This window comes from Nannobrachium achirus (assembly GCF_963921795.1).
Source record: "Nannobrachium achirus genome assembly, chromosome: 4".
In the NCBI taxonomy this organism is placed as follows: Eukaryota; Metazoa; Chordata; class Actinopteri; order Myctophiformes; family Myctophidae; genus Nannobrachium; species Nannobrachium achirus.
The window spans coordinates 34,440,819-34,465,818 of NC_137813.1; the positions used below are offsets into that span (position 1 = coordinate 34,440,819).

The 25,000-nt window shown below is 40.8% G+C and overlaps 3 protein-coding genes across 3 annotated transcripts; 2 read left to right on the forward strand and 1 right to left on the reverse strand.

The window, feature by feature from the left end:
* Positions 1-1,620: 1,620 nt before the first annotated feature.
* On the forward strand, positions 1,621-14,818 carry poldip3 (polymerase (DNA-directed), delta interacting protein 3; the record flags this gene model as incomplete). The annotated part of the gene is made up of 10 exons (XM_080724707.1): positions 1,621-1,691; positions 2,696-2,796; positions 6,722-7,170; positions 7,417-7,461; positions 7,594-7,674; positions 8,636-8,902; positions 9,601-9,678; positions 10,242-10,371; positions 10,577-10,643; positions 11,660-14,818. 10 exons carry the CDS (start codon positions 1,621-1,623, stop codon positions 11,874-11,876), a joined length of 1,506 nt encoding a protein of 501 aa, XP_080580833.1. The 3' UTR covers positions 11,877-14,818.
* Positions 14,819-16,407: 1,589 nt separating this feature from the next.
* On the forward strand, positions 16,408-19,066 carry rrp7a (ribosomal RNA processing 7 homolog A). Its single transcript, XM_080724194.1, has 7 exons — positions 16,408-16,481; positions 16,736-16,878; positions 16,972-17,094; positions 17,385-17,508; positions 17,786-17,883; positions 17,967-18,174; positions 18,896-19,066. The coding sequence occupies exons 1-7, from the start codon at positions 16,415-16,417 to the stop codon at positions 18,979-18,981; spliced, it is 849 nt and encodes a 282-aa protein (XP_080580320.1). The 5' UTR covers positions 16,408-16,414; the 3' UTR covers positions 18,982-19,066.
* A 146-nt stretch (positions 19,067-19,212) lies between these two features.
* LOC308282857 (zona pellucida sperm-binding protein 2-like) lies at positions 19,213-24,720 on the reverse strand (the record flags this gene model as incomplete). Its single annotated transcript, XM_080723245.1, has 7 exons — positions 19,213-19,220; positions 19,735-19,869; positions 20,111-20,180; positions 20,642-20,780; positions 22,919-23,102; positions 23,777-23,882; positions 24,562-24,720. The coding sequence occupies 7 exons, from the start codon at positions 24,718-24,720 to the stop codon at positions 19,213-19,215; spliced, it is 801 nt and encodes a 266-aa protein (XP_080579371.1).
* Between the last annotated feature and the right edge of the window lie 280 nt (positions 24,721-25,000).

Below are 25,000 nucleotides of genomic sequence, written 5' to 3' on the forward strand. Positions count from 1 at the left end.
GTAAAGTCGGGGCAGATCCTAGTTCTGCAAAGCATCTCACGAAGTAAGTGAGTCACCTCAACAGACGGACCTGTACCCACTCAAAAATTAATCTCGAATTTTGAACGAGGACACGGGCGTCACCCCGCGTCGTTATTTTCCTTACTCATCAGTTTAAGGCATACCTGAGGATCCTGCGAACACAGAGCTAGTCACTATGGTCTGATGTTCCTCATCACGGTGTAGACTGCACCGACACAGGGTTTAGAATATAAATGAATATGAATAGCCTAGGCTACAGTTAAGCACTATGTACTAAGTACTATGTTCTATCCGTCTGTCTTTCAATGTTATATGAGATACTTAAAGTGTGGTTCCTGTGGAAATAAGCCTCGGCTTTCTAGGATCTCCTTTTAGTTGACCTTGTACCAGTGATTTGTACTGTCATGAAACTGTACTTTTTTCTATTGCAAACTTCTAATAAATTCTTCAATCAATCAAAGCAAAGAGCCTATTCCCAAGCCTGCATGTAAGGTCTAAAGGCTAGGGGCTGCTATCCATCTTCTAAAGTACCAAAGGTAGTATGCAGAATGTCCCATTTCACAAGTTTTCAAATGTATACAAATCTTTTGAAAATAGCAGATCTACAAGTTTACATTGTGTCTCGTCTCGACGCACTGAGCTTTATAGGCTATCGGTATGTAGGAATGAACTTACATTGTGGGTAATACAGTATACTCTGATAAATGCCTTTATAAAAGATCAGGTTCTTCTTACTATATAGTATTAACTTGAACAGATTAGGTCGGGGCAGATCCTAGTTCCGCAAGGCATCTCACGAAGTAAGTGAGTCACCTCAACAGACGGACCTGTACCCACTCAAAAATTAATCTCGAATTTTGAACGAGGACACGGGCGTCACCCCGCGTCGTTATTTTCCTTACTCATCAGTTTAAGGCATACCTGAATAACCTGCGAAAATAGAGCTAGTCACTATAGTCTGACGTTCTTTGTCACGGTGTGAACTACACAGACATTATTTATGTTTTTGCATAAATTTAAATGAATATTGTCATTAAATTGCTGTTAAATGACAGGATAAAGTGTTGTAAACACGTTTTCAATGTGAAATGAGTCCAAATATAGTAAATCTTTATTGCGTTTCAGCGCAAAGGCTCGTGGGAAACCAGTGACGCAGATCTGTTTTGCACCCGAGGACTAGGACTAATAATCAAAAACAGATACGATGGATAACAATTTGTTTGCCTTTATATTATTTGGACATAGTTCGCTCAGTATAATATATATTGTTTACAATATTAATGTTGAACATATCCATATAAAGATGCCTTTAACTATAATGTACACTATCAAAAAACCGCTATCAAATCTCGATTCTTCCGTACAATTTGGACCTATCTGCAAGCCGTAATCGCGTCTGGGTTATATCCAAGTTGTGCTCCGTCGTACGACGGTGTCGGCTTTCACAAAATAGCAGATGCACAATCCCATCAGGTGTCGCGGGTCCAACGCGCTGTGGGTTTGTAGATCGGCTATTTTTGGCGCACGACGCCGTCGTACGTCGAAATATAATTGGGTGTAACTCAGAACGCAGGCGCAAGACAAAACAAGGAATGAAAAATGGCAGACATTTCCTTGGATGAAGTGATCCGACAGCGCGGCATTAACAGCACCAAACCACCGGTTAAAAGGTAAAAGAGCTTATAGCATGCTGATACGAGTTTTATTCAACGATGTTTTTGTCTAGTGGTAATATTTTTCCGTCGAACGTATCCAAAACAACCAAGCCAGCGGTAGCAAGGCAGCTGTTCGCGTTGCAATCTCGATAGATAGCCAAGCTAAAGTTAGCTCTTAGCTAGATAGCCCTTTGGCCACAGGCCTGTCTCCGTTCTAGAAAATTACCGAGTCTGTTATTCATCTGTTTGTTTGTTTACTTCCTCTCTTCTCCTAAAATCATAAGCTGAATATATAGGAATATACAAACACATATAAGAAACGTGTAATCTATCCTGGCAACAGCTACAGTCCACAACAAGGCAACGTCGTAAACCATTTAGCAGCAAATGCAAATAAACAACATGTACTCAAATGACTGTTCTTGTAACAAGTATTTGTTGGGGGATGGTCGTCTCATCTGGGGTTTTACATTTTTAAGTGTTTAACTTAATTTGACCATAATTAACGAGGTTGCAGACAAGAATATAGTGCTGACGTGAATGGCAAAAATGTTCATTGATTTCTCAAAAGGCCCATTAGTCTCAGTTGAGCAAACATGGCTAAGTATTAGGATTTAGGAGTCATAATACTTAATTATTGATATACCGTATTTACGTTGAAGTTAATATCATAGCCTTTTAAAACTACTGCCTGGCTACGTTCTGTTTTCATCTTTTTTTTCTTCTCTTTTTTACTTTGAAGATATGTTTTCTTGCTTGCTTCCTACAAAACCCCGGTAGTTCCTAGCATACACATGTCTTGATATGACAAACCCTTATCATGCCTTCAAGGTTTTGGAAATGAAGCCTTCTATTATTCTCCGAAATTATACACCATTAAATTTGAACAGCACACTTCCCTAAGTTTATAATAATGTTTTATATCAAGTTTATAATAATGTTTATATCAGAACTCGGAAGAAACCACAATTCTCATTGTAAATATCATAAACACTGTATGCTTTTTGTCTCTCTCTAAGGACAATGTTTGGCAGGGGTGGAGGTGGGGCTGGGAGGGGATTTGATGCTCGGCAGAGGATTGGACCCATTGATGTCAGACAGAGGCTTGGGGGTGGAACAGGTATGAATCAGTGCAATTGCCACAAGAGCGCTGATGTACAGATACCATGGTATGCAGAGTCGTACAGAAAAGCCTGTTGACTTGTATGAATGGTTTGGTTGTGAGAAACATATATTTGGTTGGTTCAGGTATTTGCCAAGTACGTTTTAGTTATACTTGGAATTGCTTAATTTATCCTTCTACAGTGATGCTCATTGCTCATATCATTACCTCTCTGATGCATATATATTTTTTAAATGGACACATTAAACAAACCATCACGGTGTCCACGGGATGCATACTAATTATCTTGCTACGCTATGAATACGTTCAGCACTTAATCCAGGATGTCCGGCAAGTCCTGCGGGACTGGTCTCCTCTCCAGTGTGGCTGCAACTTAATACAGGCACTCGGCAAGCTCCCATCCCCCTCTGTTGGCTATGTGTATTTCATCGAACGGCATTGTTAGGCACTGAAACTCTGAGGTATCGCAACATGTTGTAAATCGTTCCTTTCCGTGTGACACAAGCATAAGTCACTTAAAACGTAAATAAATCATTTGAAGGGAATCCCGCTTGGTAATTCTCAATCTCTATTTTGCTTCCATCCAAATTTATGCCACATTAGCATTATCTTTTTCCTATTATTATTATTGCCATGAACTTTGTTTCTTTGTCAATATCCTGAGTTTCTGACTTTCCAAGGAGTAGTGACATAGTAGGGCATATGTACTGTAGGCACAGAAATGCATACATTACAGTATCTGATCTGAAATCAATTTAAAACTAAGTTATTTATTATTCCAATATCCGAAATTCTGAATATAATCATAGCCATATTATATCAAACACGGATTTAACGCTGCAATTTATCAAAATCAACAACATTTTATTAGGACTTTATTAGGATTACCCTGGGACTGGATCAATCTACTGTTTGTCCAGTCTGTTGTACAAGCTTAAACTGATTTTGAATGACATCGAGGGCTGGCAAAAGCAACTTATGTTGACTACATTGTGTTTACTGGTCGATGGCGCTAAATCCATGTGGTATATTTATTAAGTTATATGGCAACGTTAACTTAGATGTTAACATGTTAGTTTACTAACTGAGGAATGCCAGACTTGGGAATCAACTGCACAGTGCACAGTGTGGAGGGTTACTCATCTCATGCATGTGCATGATGTTATTACTAGTACATTGTATTACAGCAGATTACAGCTTGTTCGATCTACTCACTGAACACAAACGACTATGCAAAATGCGCAATCAAAAGAGGGCGACTCCTATGAGCCGTCGGAAACAAGGAGATCGAATTTCACTGACATATGTGCAATGCGTGAGCTACAATATCAAAACATACAAAAAATGCATTTCTTAAAACCTTGCACATACGCATGACGTTGAGTGAATCAAAACAATAGTCGGGAGTGTTCGCTTTCAGATGTACCATTTTGGAATACCAGTAAGACTCCCTAATTGGAGATAAGCGCCATCAGGTCGGATACACAAACTTTAGAAGGCAATGGTAGGCAATCAGGAGGGAATATGGGAAATGGGTGGACAGATCCATGTTGATGACATGACTTTAGAGATACTTTGTACCGCTTTGCGTGATTTTACCATGTTGATGACATGACTTTAGAGATACTTTGTACCGCTTTGCGTGATTTTAGGGCAGAATCTGTAGGAGCAGTGACCAGCTGGTGGAGGTTTTGATACTAACTGTGACCTGATGGTTGCAATTAACACACAAACAGATAAAAAAAAATCAAACCCCGGTTCGAAGTGATGCGGTGAACTTTTATTCTATGTGTTCTAGAGTTATGAACTCTGTGATCTATAAAATCTTTATATTCTGAATGAATGAAGGATTTTATCTGGAGGGCCGAATTGTCATGTGAAGCTTGACCAATCCTAATATCCAATCATCAGACCGGGACGGACACTACACACACATTCTGGACGTACGGGACAGATAAAACCTGTTTATTCTGGACTGAAATGAGAAATGACCATATATGGACATGGGACACACATTTTGTTTTTGATAAAACCTGTTCATTCTGGACTGAAATGACCATATATGGACATGGGACACACAAAGCCACTCCTTGGAAGCGGCTTTCACCGCTTCAAAAACATAAAGATCTACTCAAGGGACACTCCAACATGGAACACCAGATATGAGCATAAAGATCTGCCCAACGGGCACTCCAACATTACTTCTGAAACTCTTACATTCAATCCCTCAGATACTGACTCTCCAGACTAATTTCCCATTGGAAATGCATTGGGTGGTTAAAGTTAATAAATATTTCAAAAACTACCAAATTTCATGTGGGTGTTATTGCGACCGTCAGGTCGCATTTACTACCAAAACCTCCACCGGCTGTCTGTCAGTCTGTCCGTCATGTCACACTTTTCCCCAACTCATAGATACGATGACATCACAGAGTCCACAGCTGATGATGTGGCGACATCACAGAGTCCACAGCTGATGATGTGGCGTGATGTCATACAATACACAAACAAGCCCTATATAAAGGGGCAATTCTCACCAGGGAAGAGAGCATTCCTCGACTCAGACCTTATCGCCAGGATCAACTAAGCTTATAGCTTATCATCACATCCAACCATCTTAAGATACTCAGCTAGTGGGGAATGCTCTCTTCCCTGGTGAGAATTGCCCCTTTATATAGGGCTTGTTTGTGTATTGTATGACATCACGCCACATCATCAGCTGTGGACTCTGTGATGTCATCGTATCGCCATCTCCGTATATGGAGATATAAGTCTTCCATGCCCAAGTATGGGCTGGTGAGGTCAGACTTTGTGTGATTCGTAGGTTATCTCCATATATGGAGATTCAACATTCCAGGTGTAACTATGGCTGCCCGTATGACGTGAGAGGTGGAGGTTGTGGATTGGCAGGCAAGGAGTGTGTGTGCAAAGTTTGGCATGTGTATTGTATGACATCACGCCACATCATCAGCTGTGGACTCTGTGATGTCATCGTATCTCCATATATGGCCATCTCCGTATATGGAGATATAAGTCGTCCATGCCCAAGTATGGGCTGGTGAGGTCAGACTTTGTGTGATGCGTAGGTTATCTCCATATATGGAGATTCAACATTCCAGGTGTAACTATGGCTGCCCGTATGACGTGAGAGGTGGAGGTTGTGATATTTGTGGAGATAAGCGACCAACGGTCGCTTATCTCCCGATTAGGGAGTCTTACTGGTTTATATATCAGGTCACACGTGTTGGTGGTGATGTCACCAAGAACACTGCTCCCTCATTGGCTTAAGGCCCTGCCTTTGTACTGTCGGCCAGTTTTGAGGAGAATAAACTTACTTGCGGCATAGCTCAGGGGTAGAGAAACCATCATTAGAGCACACAGGGTTCCCAGTTTGAATCCGGGCTTCCCCTGAGTTAATGTAGAAGAGTCCTTGAGCAAGACTCTGAACCACTAGTTGCTCCCGGTGAGCAGGTTGGTTCCTTGCATGGTTTCCTCCGCCATCGGTGTATGAATGTGTAAAGCGCATTGGATAAAGCGCTATATAAATGCACCATTTACCATATAAAGATTTGGGAGAACATACTATACGTGTGCCTGCTCTCAGCGAGCCCACAATGAAAGCTGCAACATTAAAGAGCTGGACTGAAACCGAAACGGTGCCAAAAAGATATTATTGCATTGATTATTTTGCATTTTCTTTTTTTCTTCTTCATAAACCCAACCCTAGTGGCCGACATTAATGCAGCGCCCACGGAGTGGTTTTGGATCAGTGACTTACTCAAGGACACTTTGACACTAAGCCTGGAGGTGCTCCACCTTCTGAGCCACATGCTGCCAGAGCTTTATTAAAAAAAAGCATAGCTTATGGAGGATAAATGTATTTCTTAAGGATTCATTCTTTTTTTCCATCTGCTACATGCAGGTTTTCAAGTGAAGGATGCCAGAGAGAAGTTGGCTCAGAAAGATGCTCGCTTCAAAATCCGTGGCAGAGGAGGCGGCGCACCAGGAGGAGGGGTGCAGGATGCACGACAGATGATCAACTCGCGCAAACATGTCCAGAATCAGTTTGGGGTCCCCTCACAGACTATTCAACAACCAGCCATGACACACCACCTACTGAGCCAGGTGCATGTGCCACCCATACAGATACAGACCAGCAACAACCTTGCTAATGTGAACAACAGGCAGTTTACACCCAATACACAAGGAATGAATCTTATGAATGTAAGGGCACCACTGCTGGGTGCTGCCCCACAGAGGATGATGGATGCTCGTGACAGACTAAGCCTCAAAAGAAGTGTCGGAGGGACACAGACGCAGGCAACTGCTGCTGCATCAGCAGCACCCTTTAAAATCACCAAGACCATCCAGGTAATGATCATGACTGATGAATGATTGGCCTTGTGCAACTGCAGAAATTAATTAATGCTTGCTCATTGATGTTTTCAATTAGATTGATTGTCTTCTATAACAGTCTTTGACTAACTTGCCATACTGGATAATGTTGTCAGGATGATGTCAATATGTATTGTATAATATCGAGTTGAACATTTCCAGTTCATTTGGTTTTTTCCAAAGCCCATCATGTTCTGATATGTTATCAATATCTTTCTACAGCAACGGCCAGTAGGGATGTCTAGTGGGATACGTATGGGAACACAGGTAAAGGTCTTTTTAATCATCTTTGACTTCTATGTCATTTAGTAAAACATTTTACATTTCAATGCAAAGTATTTCTCCAATGTAATAATACCTTAAGATTTAATTCTAAATGCACCGTTCTGTCTCCTCTAGTCTGTCTCCGATGAGGCTGATGGCATACCTAATAAACAAATGAAGATCACCACCAGTAACAATATGCCGCAGTCATCATGGGTAAGCTTATGGCACACAGGCCTAACTGACATACTTTCATGAAGGGGAGCTTTGCCACTTAGTGGGTGTTCAGTCATACCTGATGGTGTCATTGAAATTCTAGTTTTACATTTTAAATGAATTGTTAGGCTCACAAGTCCACAGAAGGCAAAAAAAGAAAGTGTCTACGAAAAGGACTTTTCATTTATTAGCTAAATCTTTTTTGGCACACATTCAGGGTTACACTGCCCTTCAGTAATCCTTGATGTGTTTTAGCATGCACAGTAAGCACCTGTGATTATCTTGACGGGGGACTCTCCATTCCGACATGTCGCCACTCCGACAGTGACTTCTTATTGTCGTGGTAACACGTCCATAGAGGTTAAGGTTAGGGTAAGAGTATATGTCGGAAAGGAGACATGTCGGAATGGAGAGATGCACCCCATCTTGACATGGTATGCTGCACAAAACAAATGTGGTGCATAGCATACACATAAAAGGTTGATGTTTACAGTTCCATGGTTATAAATAAATTATGCAGAATAAAAAATTTGCCATCACAATGGTCATTGTAGTCTTTTATACATACATTCTGTACCTATGCACATGACACTCCTTACATGTACAAATATCCATTGAACCTAAGATTCTCATTAGAGTTCTCTACCTTTTCTACCTGAACCAACTCTACCTGACCCGAGGTTTTCGGGCTGGATAGGGCCTAAAATGTACGCTAATTAGTCGGGCCGTCCCAGATGGGCCGTGCCTTAATTTTCAGGCCTATTAAGAACTCTAATTCTCATTGACAGAGACTTGTCAGCGCTTATTAAATCGGCAGAACAAAGGCAAAGGAAGTTTTATTTGTGTTGATTTATTGAAGTTTTCATGACCTGTGTTATCCTTTTAGCCATAATGTCTTACTGTACCACTTGTTGTTTACATGAAAATTAATGTGTTTTTTCTCCCCTTCTGTCTTTGTCAGCCTGGTCGCTTGGGCTCACCATTCTCACCAGGCTCACCATTCTCCATGTCAGCGCCCATCACCAAGGTGGTTAAAAACGATGCATACACAGCTCCCCGTCCCCCTGTGCCCGTGGCCCCCACCAGGCCCAACACTAGTGCGGCAGCTTACCGGCCCCCTGCAGCTCCCCTGCGCCCCCCTGCTGAGCCTTTGCAGCCCATCTCCAGGACCCTCCAACAGACCCCAGCGCCAGCGGTGACCAGCGCGCCGCCACCCACTCCACCACAGGTTAGCAACTGGAGGCGTATGGTCTCACTCCATTCCTCTCTTTAAGTCCCCCATTTCAGAACTTTAGCAGGAGACCTTGGTTAAAATCCAGGGTAGAACAAAGTTAGAAAGTTACAGCTTTTAAGTCATGGGTCAGGAATTTGCACAATATCAGAGGAGAAGCTACTTTACATTAATGACACAACTAGAACTGTGCCCGTTGGGCACCGGCCTACTCGGGAATGATGCAAGTTGGGAACAATGCAAATTTGGAAAGCATGGCAAAGCATTATGTAATACCAGTTGTACCCATCAAAGTACCAGCTGTCTCTCTGTGCCCCTTTTATGGCTTGTATCTGTCTGGTGTCCTTTTTATGGCCATATATGGAGATATCTATATTTGCAGTTGTGGGGAAAAGCACTCAGCAGTTGGATTTGAAATCCCGACTTTAGTCGGGATAGGAACCCTGTGTGTTAAGTAGTCAGAGTAAACTTTACCCCAGATGGTTCCTGGTTACCCCTTCCTCAAATGATACTACATAAAGTCACTGCCAGAGGAATGTGTTGGCAGCAGAGCGCAAAGAGATACAAGTTGTTTGAGGCAATCTATTTTCTGATGGCAGCCATGGCAGGACTGGAATAGATAGCATGTGCAAGATGGGAATATTTTTTGTCTACCTGCATATTGTGCATAACCATGTTTTGTGGATCATTTTTAGCCTGCTTCCAGTCCTTTGGAGGGAACGAAGATAACGGTTAACAACCTGCATCCTCGTGTCACTGAGGAAGACATAGTGGTGAGTGTGTCAACCCTGGTTTAAAACCATTCATTACTAATTATGGTCATGAGTCGTAGAAGTTTAGTTCAATATAGTAGATTTATTCCAAATCAATTTTATACAGCATAAGGAGCATTCAGCGTAACAGTTTGAGTCTCTCAACCTCTAGCAGATTGATACTGAAATCAGACTACGTCTGTCCCTGTTTTCAATCCCAAGTTGGGAGCACATATTGGGACTAATTTCCGAAACAACACGTTCCACCGCTCCCCCGTACTTTATGACATTTATCTGATTACTTCTATAGCACCCAGAGCAAAACACCCCTGGGCAAGGCCATTCCCATGTCCCTACTTTACCCTCTTTCCGGTTCTCTTCCCTCAAATAATGGAAAATCTGCCTCTCAGGTTTGGCCAATAACATACAAAAGTATGCAGTAAGTGATGGTGTTTCTAAGAGATATTGTCATTTGAAATAAATGAGAATATCTTTGAAAATAAAGTTATTATTTGGGGTCATGGTTAAGATCCTAAATAAAATTGGCTCATGACTCAATGTGTTCTCTTTGTGTTTGTCCACAGGAATTGTTCTGTGTGTGTGGTGCCCTGAAACGAGCACGGTTAGTGAAGGTGGGGGTGGCCGAGGTGGTGTTTGTCCGCAAAGATGATGCAGTAAATGCCTACAGGAAATACAACAACCGTTGCCTGGATGGTAGGTGCTGGGAGCAAGGGCACATACAGTATTGCCTCACACTTGCAGACACTGGTTGCAAAATTTGAATCGAGATATTTGCATCATTGTTGCTACAAACTATATGTGATAATAATAAAACAAGAGACTGTAACATTTCATATTTCAGATCTTAGGCGTTTCTCCTGTGTGCGATTGAAACATTGTTTTCTTTTTCCACAACCAGGTCAGCCCATGAAGTGTAACCTTCACATTCAGGGAAATGTCATCACTTCAGATCAGCCTATACTGTTGTAAGTGAGCTATCAATTTACGTTTTAGTTTAAATTAATGTCAACAAGCAATTTACAATGATTATAAAGTATCAGTGCATTGTGGCCACTCGGGGCATTGTGACGCAGCAAGGGGTCTCCTTGGCCTGTCCAGTTGATGGTGACGTGTCCTGAAGCAAGATATTAAATCACTTGAACCTTAGCATCCCTATTCTGGAGGAACATTAACAAAAAATAACAATGGCACATTTACAATGACGGATCGCAACTATTTTTGGCAAAAATACTTTGTGTAGAGCGATGCAAGTATAGAGCCAACTCCAGTCAACCAAGTATTATTTTACCAATTGTTTAACACCTAACTGCTCTCCAGGTGCCATATTAATAGCAGTCAGTGCTTCTAGTAGTTGAGATGTGGAATTTGTCCTCTGCATTTACCCATTTATGGCGAAGGCACTGCAGCAAATATAGCAAGACCAATTAAAGGGACACTCGCAATTATTGTTCACATTGATGGCAGGAGATGCATCAAATGTTATATTTTGCTAGTTTGCCATAATATACACACTGGTTGGTACCTTGATTATTGAGTTTCTCACATTTCTGCCGTTTTAAAGCACTGATGTCACCAGCTAGTATCTGAGAAGGCTAACTCTAGTTTCACAGACCTACCTATTCATTTTCAGGATCTGTGCTGACCGTGGTCTATTTACTGTCCTATAAATAATGTTTTTTTTGTTGGTCTACTGTCCCCCGTCTTGATTCTCTAAAGCGCTTTGAAAGGCATATCAACTGTTATGCCACTTGATCCCTCCAGTTTGTCTACAGCTGGTCAAAACATTCTCTTTACAGTCACAGCGGCCCAAAACAAGACCATGGGCATTTGATCCAATTATTCTAGGGTTCGGGCAATGTTCAGAAATTGATTATTTTTTATGTTAAACGTTAGTGTAGTGTTGAAAGAGTTTGGGCAGCCCTGTCTATACTTTTTTTTACATTTTGTGGGCTTCTAATTTTTTCCTGATCCCCTCTTGCAGGAGGCTCAGTGACACTCCAGGCTCAAGCAGCGGTACAAAGAAAAATGGTCTGCCACCTTCCTTGTCTCGCCCTCACGGTCAGCGAGCTTCCTCTCAGCCCAGCCCAGAAGTGGACCCTCAGACCATCCTTAAAGCTTTGTTCAAATCCACTACCCAGTCCACTGCAACTACTGAGCCCTCAAGCTCCCAGGCCACTGCCTTTCGCATCAAGATATAACTGTTATGAGGACACACACACATGCACACACATACATACGCACGCATAGACAAAGGCAACACTTTCATGCACACACACAGTATTTGCCATGTCCTCGAAGTACTATTCAGTGGTAAGGTATTGCACACATGCATTGAGGGAGTGCTTGCTACAGACAGTTAGTCAAACTTAAAAAGGTAGCCGCTTACTCTGATGCAAACAAGTTTCTTAGGCATTTGTATGCTTTCTTACAGGTTAGTGTAGAGCAGGGGTGTCAAACTGGTGGCCTGTGGGCCAGATCCGGCCTGCTAAGCTGTCCAATACAAGATTTGGGGAAGAAGACTGCTATGACTGCTGATCTCAGGCCTTTTGCTCACTGCCGTCTCTCACTACTGTAGTCTAGCACGCAGCTTGTTGTTGTGAACAATAATCAGTAGTTAATATTACTCCACTCAACCCCCAAAGTGACCCAGTTAATTTCTCTTCTTTGCAGTCTGTGTGTATCGCTCATGGGAACAACTGTTATGGGTATAATGGCTGAAAAGTGAGTTTCAGAATTGTTTCCTATTTCATTGAGTGAAAAAACTTGTTAAAGAGGCCATCATCAGACTCACAGAAGTGAAATGTTAGTTTCTTGCCCTTCCTTCCACTGATTGCTGGTGGACTTTTTCTTTTTTCTAAAATATGTTTTTGGCTTTTGCCTTTGTTGATGAGATTACAGTAGGCTGACAGGAAACGGAGAGCGAGGGAGTGAAGCGCCGCAAAGGTCGCAGGGATCAGGAGTCCAACCCGCGACACACTGTCAGGCTGCATTAGCAGCTTAGATGCCCGGACCACTACCCTAGCTATCCGGGCCATGGTGGGCTCTTTTAACCGTGCACCCAAATTATTTAAGTATTTGGAGCTGTGTGCTTCAACTCTTTATCTTCATAAAAAGTAGGTGCAATTATGTAGCCTACATTTATTCTGTAGCCTACTTTGGTGTCAGATATTGTTCAATTTCAAATGGTGTATTACATTAATACTGTAACATTTCTTTGAGAATGTTGGAAGTCTTTTTGGCAACACATCTGGCGACGTCCCAGTCATTACAGTGTTAATCTACACGGAAACGCCCCAGAGAAATGTAACAAGTTCTCCGAAACTATTTGTTAACATTAAAATACTTACAGTATGCCTACATTTTGGAGCGAGAGTTGGGGACAGACTCGTGAATAAAATGTGTTTAACCCATTAAGACCGGAAAAGCCTATACATTGTTATACCTTTTAAAACCAGGAATGTATAGGGATGGGTATCGTTTGCGATACTTTTAATGGTATCGATCGCATGACGGCGATACTATCGAGTATCGGTTCACGTAAAAACGAACGATACCTCGTTTCGATACTCTTGAACGCACCCCTGGCCGGTCGCATCTGTAACAGTGGGCTACTGAGAGTTTAATGACTGCTTTAGTAGGCTACACTCGTTACTGTGGAAAATAGCTGACAATAGCCTATAATGTTTATTATTATGACGATTATCCAACATCTATACTCTGCTCTTTCATGAAAATGGCTGAATAACTGGCTTAATAACCTATTTTAGTGTGTAAAATAGCCCATAGAAAAAGGCAAATAATAATAAATAAAAAGTATCGAAAATGGTATCGAAAAGGGTATTGTATCGATTCAAAGGTGAACGATACCCATCCCTAGGAATGTATCTGTGTCATTTTAGATGTTGCTATGTATATAGCAACAGGAATTCTTAAGAATATCTTTTATACAAAAATTAAGATTTTCTGAAAACCTAGGTTAGGATTTTTGGCCTCAGGTCTAAATGGGTTAATGGTGAATGAAGTGTTTAATAGTGTTTAAAGAAGTTGTCAAGCCACATTTGTGAAATTGTTCGAGAAAGATATACCGTTGAAAGATCAAAAATAACTTGGGAACGTTACACAGTAAGACTTAAATGTTAAGGATGAGGATACCAAAACCTACAATTGTATTTTAATCTGGTTAGGCCTGCATGAAGTCAAATTTTGCCTTTGACACCCCTTGTGTAGAGAGAGGAAACCAAGAAGGGTAGAGAGTAGAAGCATGCAGGACTAGATGACCGTTGATGAGGAGCATAATAGTCTGTATACTAATGGGCTACGCCACCAGGCACCCCTCATGCAAACTTTTTGGATGCCTTCTGCCATGAACATTGCCTAGCCATCAAAACAATTGATTGTCTGCGTTGGAGTGTGCGGCTACCGTGTTTGAACTAAGTACACACTCAATGTCCCCATACAAAATCTGGTTTAACTTTCAACGTCATTGAAATGAACATACTTGCCGTTATTATCCTTTTGGGTGGAGTTTGTTTTCGTGGCGATCAAATGCCATTTCATACATTTCTTGACATGGACCAACAGGAAGGAGACTCTTCGTGTATATGTAGGTATTTTATTTGAATGTGGTCAGGGAGGCAAAATGGGATTCGAGTTTGTGGGGATTTGTCATTTTTCTTTTTGTATATGTGGCTCACTTTTTGTTCAGCTAGTTCACATTGAACACCACCCTGTTTTTTTTTATTGTGATGTTTATTTTGATCATCACCACTCCATGATTTGAGTTGATTTAATTGACATCATCAGTGGTAATAGTCATGCCCTCAATCACAGGTGAACATTCTAATTATCCAGAAGTAGGCTACCAGAAAGTAACGGTCACAGTTGGAGCAAACTGAATCCTACATAGTCATATTCTATTGCTGTGGTTTTGCCATTCTCATGGCATTCAAATTGTTCTGTGCTTCTTTTTTGTGACTTATTTTACTTTGTTATATAGTTTTGAAGCAGTGTACATTATATCGATGCCATGCTAGTTTACTACTCACTCAGTTTGTGTTTTAAGAACTGTAAAATGACCCTTTCTACTTCTCTGGTATGCCAGTTAAGAATATGGTAGTAAGGTGAAATATGTCTCGTGAAATTCTGCCATTAAATATATTGCTTTGTACCCTTTTGTTTGACATTCATTTTTAAAGTCAGCATTGTTTGATCTGACATTGTTTAAAAGTAAATGAACATGAACATCATTTCGAAGATGCAAAGATATATTCATCAATGCTGCTTAAGCACCTATTTATGTGAATAAATCACAATCGGTTACAGAACCATGGTGCATATTTTATAAAATAAGCAGCGAGATACCGTTAGATAAGGATCCAGGGCTGAACAGATTTAATACAGAAGCAAACATTTCGGTTTTGTTTGCTGCTGTTTTTGTTGTTTTTCTCACCCTTAGTTACATCACATACTGGGAGCTCTTTACTCATATCAAACTTATTTAGGAACTGTAGGCTATAGACATTCTGGTGATATAACCATGCATGGAGGATACTGGATACAACAGACATTTTGGTTTATTACCTTCTGGAAAAGGGGATTTGTTTTGTACTAAAGTTTGATTGAAGAATTTATTAGAAGTTTGCATAGGAAAAAGTAGTTTCATGACAGTACAATCACTGGTACAAGGTCAACTAAAAGGAGATCCTAGTAAGCTGTTCGGCTTATTTACACAGGAACCACTGTCTTATAACATTAGAACACAGTACTTTGCATAATAGTCTAGTAGCCAGAATGTGAACCCGGACATTTTGAGTCCCCTAAAGTTTTATGTTAGAAATGTTGAGTATGGGTCCCCAGCATGTAAAAACCACCGGATGCTAACTTGTATATGTTGAGCAATTTTCATAATCAGCCGCTAGAGTTGGTGTCCCATTAACTTTACATTACAGGAAAAATAAGCAAAAAATGAATCTGCTTTAAGTAGCATATGAGGGGTCTAACTAGGGGTATTTCATGATTCTGAATCCATTGCTAGCATCCGTTTTGCATGAAAAACATTCCTTGGGCTAAAACGGACCCCAGAAACATGTGAAAAGTGATCACTAAACCAAGGCCGATTTTTCACCAAGGAATGTTTTTCGTGCAAAACGGATGCTTGCAATGGATTCAGAATCATAAAATACCCCTAGTTAGACCCCTCATATGCTACTTAAAGCAGATTATTTTTTTGCTTATTTTTCCTGTAATGTAAAGTTAATGGGACACCAACTCTAGCGGCTGATTATGAAAATTGCTCAACATATACAAGTTAGCATCCTGTGGTTTTTACATGCTGGGGACCCATACTCAACATTTCTAACATAAAACTTTAGGGGACTCAAAATGTCCAGGTCTACAATGGGGCTCTATGGGCTGGCTACTAGACTATAAGGAATTGTCAATCAAAAAATAAAACAATGGAAAAAGAAAATGTTTAAGTGAAATAGCAAATAGGGGATATTTACAAAGGAAAGGGGGAGGTAGGTATGGGCTTAGTTTATGGTTTATTACACGTTTCGAATAGTTGCCGATTGTAGGTAACTTTTCAGACCAATTTTGAGTGAGGTTTCAAGTTGCAACATCAGCATCACGTCTTTCAAAAAAGGACTACAAAAAGCCCTCACCTAAATGACTACAACTACCAGTCGACGGCATCTGACGGTATCTATTACTTCCTGTGTAAAAGGTTACACCAAACATGGCGCCTTCCAAGAAGAAGAAACATGGCAATAGTCAAGCTTGTATCATTCCTGGGGGATTTGCAGGTATTAATATGTCGTTTACATTCATATATACATATTTTGCCAACATGGAGAACCCGTGTCAATAGTGTTCACTCGTGCAATCTTTAATGTGTCGCGTATCGGGTCCTGACTCCCTGTAAAGCTAAGCAGTGCACCTCCTGCTATTCTGTGTCGACAATGTGCTTGCTGTGGTAATGTGTACGTTTTGTGAATTCCTCTGCCCTATGTATCCATGCATGTTTGTTGACCTAGCTGTCTTCTGTCTTTTACGGCAGAGTTGTCTTTACAGTTCACCCCAAACAGTGTTGCACAGCATAAGTTGTACGTGAAAGAGCACAGAGTTCGAGCAGAGAAAACGACTTACAGACCCCTAGACAGAACACTGTTTGTTCTAAACATTCCTCCGTATTGCTCACAGGTAGATGGTTTTCCAAACTAATTACCTTTCTGTATAGATAGACTTAACATGTGATTGGCATACAAAACGTCTCATTTTGTTTTCGTGTTACAGGCGGTGGTCAAGGAATTATTTTCTCGGTTTGGCACTGTTCAGTCAGTATCGTTGATGGACCAGCCTGGTTCCTCTGAACCTGAACCCGATTTGAGCAACATATTCAAACCAGCTAAAAAACAGGTTTGTCATAATGTAGCTTCTCTCTCTTTTTCTCAGTACCCCCCTCCCCTCCCCTATCATTTATTCTTAGCCAGTGGTTTGGGTTTTGGATGACATTGTAGGAAAGAAATTTTACCATTGGAAACCCTATTCATTAAAATAAGATAAAATGCCCATTGGGGAATCCAGTTTTAAATTGGGTTTAAGACTTTGTCTACTCCGGATTCAGGGCTATGAAGATCAATGTGTTCTGGTATCTGCCCTATTTCAGGTCATTTACTGTATCCCCCCTTGTATCATGTTGGTTACAGGGTTTCAAAGTGGGCTACGTTGTGTTCGAGAATGGCTCCAGTATTTCAGCAGCCAAGTCTCACCCCCATGATGTGCCATTGGTGGTCTCTACAGAGCAGCGGAAAGTGAAGACCGGTGTACAAAGTAAGTTAGATCTTTAATCTTTATTGTCTGTTGGTGCAGAAATTAGTTTTGAGACAACCACATTAAATGACAATGTAATAAAATAAACCTTTATTGAAGTCTGGGAGATAATTGTGTTATCCTTATATCAGTAAAAGTGAAAGACGCTTCTTTGTCACAGAACTGTTTCTACACAAAGCCATACTTGTTAGAGGTTGTCAAAGGAATTATATAAAGCCATGAAAACGTTCAAATCCCTTCAATGGCTGCAGTTTCTTTAATTTCTTTGTTTTTCCAGAATGGATTGCGCAGTACAGAGAGTCATTCATTCCTCCAGATACGCTGCAAGTAAAGGTTGACGCCTTCATGGAAGTCTATGACAGTAGGAAAGAGAAGGTGAGGATTATGTAGCTTTACCTCCAACATCCACACATTTTCCCAGTGATTCTAGCTCCTGAAGACTTCCATCTTTGTTGCAGGAAGAAGAGCTACAGAAGGAGGAGGCTGAGAAGCAGCAGGAAGATGAAGATGGATGGGTTAAAGTGACAAAAGGAAACAAAGGTGCCAAGGCCCGCCCCCATAGTGAGGCAGCCAACAAGAAGACTCTGCAGAAGGAGATCAGGAAGAAGAAGAGGAAGGAGCTCCTGAATTTTTACACCTGGCAGCACAGAAATACACAGAAAGAACGTAAGTTCATTAACATTTTATGCAAACATTGGGACTACTGAACCTTTTGAAGGAGCTCACCAGATTATAATTGTTCCATTTCTGCTTCAGTAGATAAGACGATAATCGTGTGGCATGGATCTAAGTCAGATTCAATCCCTTTTTCTAGGGCGAACATTGAGTGAAAGTATCAACAAGCTCACAACAGTGATTTGTGAACATTATGAACATGTAGCTATTTTCTGCAAAGATTGTTGAGGGGATCATGTATAGACCTCTGGGGGACCACAGTCAAAGTAGTATTCCCCCAAAATGACTTTCCTATTGATTACTCACGCCATGGAAACTTGAGTTCAATAATATTTTGTATTTGTCGCATTCCTAAGACACAAATATGATTATAGTATATGTACCCCTATTGATTCCGGATGGGGACCCAAATGCTTTTGGGTCCCCATCTGGAATCAATGGGGGTACATTTACTATAATCAATAGGATTATCCATTTTGGGGATTGAACTACTCCTTTAGTGGTTAAAATATGATGCAGTCTACACCTTTTAGTGGTTAAAATATGATGCAGTCTACAACTGACACACACACATCCCAGGGACCACCTGCAATGCCTCCGGCCCACCGGTTAAAAACCCATGAATTATACTGTAGGATGCCCTCAAAAACATCTAGAACACACTACTGGTTATAGCAGAACTTGTTCTAAATGTAACTACCATGTCTTTCAGATATTGCTGAACTAAGGAAAAAGTTTGAAGAGGACAAACAGAGAATAGCTGTGCTGAGAGCACAGAGGAAGTTCCGACCTTACTAAACCAGAAGCTACCCTGAGGACTCCTTTCCATTGTTTTCTTTTATATATGAACACACAAAAAAATAAAGTACTCCTTTTGTGAATATATCACTAGTTCTGCACAGTGAGTGTGCTTAATTTGTTTCTAGAAACTCTAGAGCTTAGAAAACCTTTAATGATTTAGGGTACTGATGCTGGTGTGCAGTCTAAATCACCTGAGATTGCTTTGCTATATTAAAACCCAAGTGCATCTCAGGAGTCTAGAAGAAATGATGCACCGTGAAATACATTTGAGCTGAAATGCTTTATTGACATGGATCAATGCTTAGTTGCGTATCACAAGGTGTTACTGGACGTTTCCTCATCCTTGACAAGACCATAAATGACAACAGCAGCAGCAGAGCACTGCTCACAGCAGAGAGAGCATACATTGTAGACTGAAACACTGAGGAAAGGGGAAATCGAGGTTTGTAATTACAATGTTCTAACATCTTTGGAATAAATCAAATTAGAATTGTGTTCTGACAATTATTGAACTGTGGGGCAGAAACTTTTCTTTTCTTTTTTTTCATACATTTCCGATAATATCGCCTACATGCCCAAAATACGGACATCAGGTTGAAAGTGGTTAAGTCTGGATTTTATAAATATTAACCAATGAAAAGTATTAACAAGAGCTTGTGACTAAATAGCTACAGTATATTATTTGGAACACCATAGGAAAAGGGTTTCCCCCACGGCAGCTATAATATAATAAAGTAATGTAGGGCCTACCTATACCCTGTTCAACACATGGATCGTCCTCTGGTCCAGTGCTGTTCTCACCCATCAACAGAGGTCCTAAAGAGACAAACTGGGCCTGTTTGGACCCAGATGAAGCCTCTCTCCTCAGCCTCTCAATCTCAGGTGCTGTAGAATTAAAGTCACAAGAGCAACAGAACCGTTTGAACATGCCTACAGCATTCTTTCAAACTAAAGGCATGCATATCGCATAACATTAAGATAATGTATTGCATTCAATAAGTATAACTAATATTGACTGAATCAGTTTAGAAATCCTGATTATATAAAGATAATAGGTTTGCTAGAAATCACTGCCATTTATCCAGAGATGCAGCATCAATTGAAATCTGCATGTCTCAAAACTCACAGGTAATCGTGCAGTGCTGTGCACACTCCACATCCTCTGTGCAGATTTCCACCCAGCAGTAGAAGTATATCTGAAATAGTTTAAAGCAGTCATTGATTATTATTATCATTGTTGGCACAGTTTTAGCCCATTTCCCCTATTTATTAAGTGGAGCTTTATGCAAAGAGTATATTATTCTATTCCTATCTCCATTTGCACTTGCTCCCCTACTAATGAAGATTAAGTTTGATTTTGCAAGGATTTTCTTTTTTTTATGGATGCTGTAGGCAGTCATTTAATTTCACAATCAGGATTACTTTCAATGTAATAAGAACAGATTCCCAAAATATTTGTATGTGTGTGTGTATATATATATATATATATATATATATATATATATATATTATTTTGCTGATGGGTTCCCAGATTGCTTTCAACATTCAAAGAAAGTGACTGAGAAGGTATCTTGGTACCATACTTTTAAGTAATAGTAGCAGGTGTTTATACAATACAGTCTCTTATCACAGCAATAGACTGATGTTAAGACTTTACCTCTTCCACAATTGGATGGCCATTGTCCACAAAGGCAAAAGTCTTGACATCGAACCGCCTGACTTGGGAGTGGGATGTTGTCATCCCATGGCTGTCCTTGGGAATGGAACTTCTCATGTTATCCACAGCATAAGGACACCTGTCCACAGTGTTGGGGGCAATGTGTTTTTGATTGATTGATATCTTTATTGACGATGATCATTATGTACAGAAAATACATAATTCACCACCATTAAGGATTAATTATTTCCATTGCGGTCCCATACACGAGATGTATCTGAAAATGTGTTTGTGTGTGTGTGTGTGTGTGTGTGTGTGTGTGTGTGTGTGTGTGTGTGTGTGTGTGTGTGTGTGTGTGTGCGTGTGCGAGTGAGAGTGTTTAGGAATTTGTTAAATTAATAACATTTTTATTGTGTGTGCATGAGAGAGAAGTGGGTATGTGAGTATACATTCCACAAGGCAGGAGGAAAAGCAATAGTATAGAAAAGCAGTTACATACTGTAAGTAAGGCATCATTATGTCATAACATAACATTAAACTATTAATTAATGAGTGACAAAGGAAAGGAACTGGTTGGAATAACATGTTCCTTCCACGCGCTACATCCAGCCAGGGAATCTCTCCCCTGTCAGTTGAAAAGCAGCGGCTTGGACTACTCATGCATAGAACGAAGCATGAAGTCAGTCCGTTGCTCTCCCCAGGTTGGAAGAGGGAGTGTAGCGCCCAGGATTACATTAGATAATTGGCACTGGGTGAAAAATGGGTTACAAAAATTGTGGGATAAAAATTATTAAAACGTTTTCTAAGCTTCTGAAAAATGTATGCAGATAATGACAATGCTGTTCGTCTACAAGAGACAGCACTGAAGGAATTACACCGGGCAATGGGCATACCCCCCGGCTCCACTGGGCGCATCGAGCATCGCGCCAACGTCAATGCTGGGAACGCTCCTGTTTTAATTAATGAACGGTGCTCCACTGCAGACGTCAACATCGACGTCAACATGGCTCTTCAAATCGTCCTCTTGCACATGAATGACAAGAAGCTCAAGGACAAGCATGTACTCATGTTAATGGACTACAGCTCGACTTTCAACACCATAGTCCCAGCAAGGCTTGACATAGCTCAGAGACCTCAGGCTGCACCCAGGCATGTGCAACTGGATACTAGACTTCCTGACGAAACGCTGCCAGGTAGTTAGAATGGGCAACATCACATCTGATCACCTGACCCTCAGCAAAGGAGCCCCCCAGGAATGCGTGCTGAGCCCTCTCCTTTACTCCCAGTACACTCATCATGACTGCATAGCCACGCACAGCTCCAATGTCATCATCATGTACGCTGATGACATGACAGTGATAGGCCAGATTGTCAACAATGATGAGTGCTTGGTGCTTCCCCCTCTAGGAATGACATGCACTCACCACAAGCGCCGCCGTGCTTGGTCAGATTTACATTATAGTACATACATTGGCTGCCCCAGTCGCACCTTTACCATGCTACAAAAGCGGTGTTTATCAATGGTCCATGTGATCTGTTAAGTACTGTAGTGTAGTCTGTAGGTGGGCATAGGCTACTGATAATGTTCCTAGATTCATTAATTCAATTACAGAGGTGTCGTGACTTGAGACTCGCTGTTGACGAGTCTGTCAGTGTGTGTGTGTGTGTGTGTGTGTGTGTGTGTGTGTGTGTGTGTGTGTGTGTGTTCACTTGCTACAAGTGACAAAGTCACAAGTTGACACGGAACCAGTCAACACAGTATCAGGTGTTAGTGTTGTTACGGTTTTATGGTTGCTTAATTCATTCATTCATTAAAAAAAAACATAATAGGCTAATAATAATGGGGTCGCGCTTGATTCAGGTTTAGTCCCCAGGAGCGTGCACATAATTTTGCACCTATGCCTACAGGGATGAGGCAAGGAGAACAACCTCGTCCTTAACGTCAACACTGCCAAGGAGCTGATCGTGATGCAGGGATGCAGGGTCATTACTTTCAAGTTCCTGGGAACTTGGGATGTGAGGAAAAAAGCTCAGCAGCGACTATTAAGGTTTCATCGCCTGATGAAGTTTGGATGTGAGGCAGCTTCCAATGGATGAAAAACATTTCAGTCCAAACACAGCAGGTTTGTAACTTCTGTTACTTTTATCTAAAGTTGACATGCTCTTATTTGCCTTGTCTTAGGGCAAATGTGACTTTCTAATTAACTGAGCAAGCCAAACAGCATGTTTCCAGAACTACAGTGATCTGTGTGGGCAAAGGGCAATGTTATGACTCACCCATCATAGAGGAGTGTCCACACAGATCGTCTGGAGGCTGGGTAAGCGAAACAGTCTCGTACACGCAGGGAGACGGGGAGGTCTAGAGAGGGTGGATCCATCTTAATCTCCACATATATGGCTTTACCGAGGTGGACGGCAACAGGCAGCTGGTCCTCCTGGAAGAAGGAGTTGAATGATGCATCTGAAATAAAAGAAAAAGGACAATAGTTTTATGTTTTGTGAAGATTACATTATAAATTGCTGAGTGTTAATACTGGCACTTAAACAAATTACACAATTACAGTTGCAATGTAACTTGAGTTTCTTTCCAGCTAAATACCTGTTGCATAACAGCCACTCTCCCTTCCCTCTATGTTCTGTCTCCCTCCACTGAAGTTTCCAATAAAGCAAAAAGGCTAAAAAAGAAAACTAGCTTTTGCATTGCAATTATTCTACATTAAATTAAATGACATGCTCATACTCCCTGTTCTTAAATCATAAATTTGAATCCAATTTCACTCCTGTACCTTTTGCAATTCTCATTTTAATGGTCCCGATGGTCCCCAAGGCAGTCACAGGAGGTGGATTGGTGGCGATGGTCCCCAAGGAAGTCACAGGAGGTGGATTGGTGGCAAAGTATAACGACTGTGCTTTTGCTGAACTCTTGACTTTGTAGCAGCAGGACGAAGGAACAACATATTAGCACTTATAGTAGTGAACTACCCACAAGCAGTGGTAAATAGTTCATTGTATCAAACAATCATCTTAGATTTTCTCTAATTTCTCACGAAATTTACTAAAGTCTGGTGAAAAGGAAATAGTTATTCATGGTTTTCAGATATGAAGGATAAAGATGTGTATCACACATGTACTCACGTGTGGTGGAGATGTGGGGGCGAGGCCATGGACAGCTGATATTGACCTCGAACCGACGATCATCTCCGATCAGCTGCACCAGTAGCGGTATGACCCACCTGTTACCCTGATGATAAACAAGAATAGAAAGATTGATGTTAGGAAACTAGAGTATGCTATGAAAGAAAATATTTAAAGATAGTCACACACTCCAACCTCAATGCCAAAAATATTTTTTAAGGACTTGATAAGGCCTTGCTAGCAATATTCTTAACCCTAGAACACTAGCGCTTAATTTTGTCACACCATCACTAATGCTGGGTCTATTTTATCCGATATAATATTCCATAACAAATTTATCATCAAAATATATTAAAGTACAACAATATATGACAATCTCTTTTTTCAACATGAAACATGAAATTTCACCCCCAAAAAAAACTATCATGGGGGGCAAAATCTGTGAAAATGTGGGTATTGTTTTAGAAATATTCTACCCTACCATCTATCTATGATGTCCATCCTGAAGGTACCCAAGGACCCACCCACCTCAGACATCAACATTTTGAAAATCACATAAACATAATTGTCCAGCATTTAGTGTTCTAGAGTTAATAAATATTGTTGCATCCAGTCCATAACATGTGACTTTTATGTTTTGCTTCAGTTTATTGGCCAAATCAACCATTGTCAGCATCTCACCAACAACGGGTTGTGCTACTCTAGTCTACAGGAAACTAGTATCACACACATTGATTAATACAATGCAATGGCCCAGAGTCCCAGAGATAGAGAGGCTACTTTACCTTCGTGTCATTAAGAGTAAAGCAGCTGACATATCTGCTGATAAAAATGAGGGTGTTGTTCTTATCTCTCTTCCACTGTACCCCACAGTGTTCGTCATTACGCACTGGATATTCTCCTGTCAAGTCTGGAGGTGTTAGAAAGGTCACTTTGTTGATCATTAATATCTTTTAACGTGATTAAATCATCAATAATACAGCACAGGAATTATGATAATGGTATCACTATCAACTTGATATAGGGCTTCATTTGAGTATGACTATCCTGTTCAATTAAAGCTGTAGCCCAACGTTGACTGTTATACAAAAAAAAGATCTATCTTACCTCGCACGTAAAGATTACTTTGGACCAGTCGACCAAACACAGCACGTATTTTGCGACTGGAACAGGTAACATTGGGTAGGACTTCCCTCTCCCCAAGTGTTTGTTCTATCTTGTGAA

Excerpts from the sequence above, each read along its gene's own strand:
- rrp7a (XM_080724194.1), top strand. The coding sequence starts at position 16,415 with ATGGCGCCTTCCAAGAAGAAGAAACATGGCAATAGTCAAGCTTGTATC. Across the intron at positions 17,509-17,785 it reads AGTGAAGACCGGTGTACAAA|AATGGATTGCGCAGTACAGA; the intron begins GTAAGTTAGATC and ends TTGTTTTTCCAG. Across the intron at positions 17,884-17,966 it reads ATGACAGTAGGAAAGAGAAG|GAAGAAGAGCTACAGAAGGA; the intron begins GTGAGGATTATG and ends TCTTTGTTGCAG.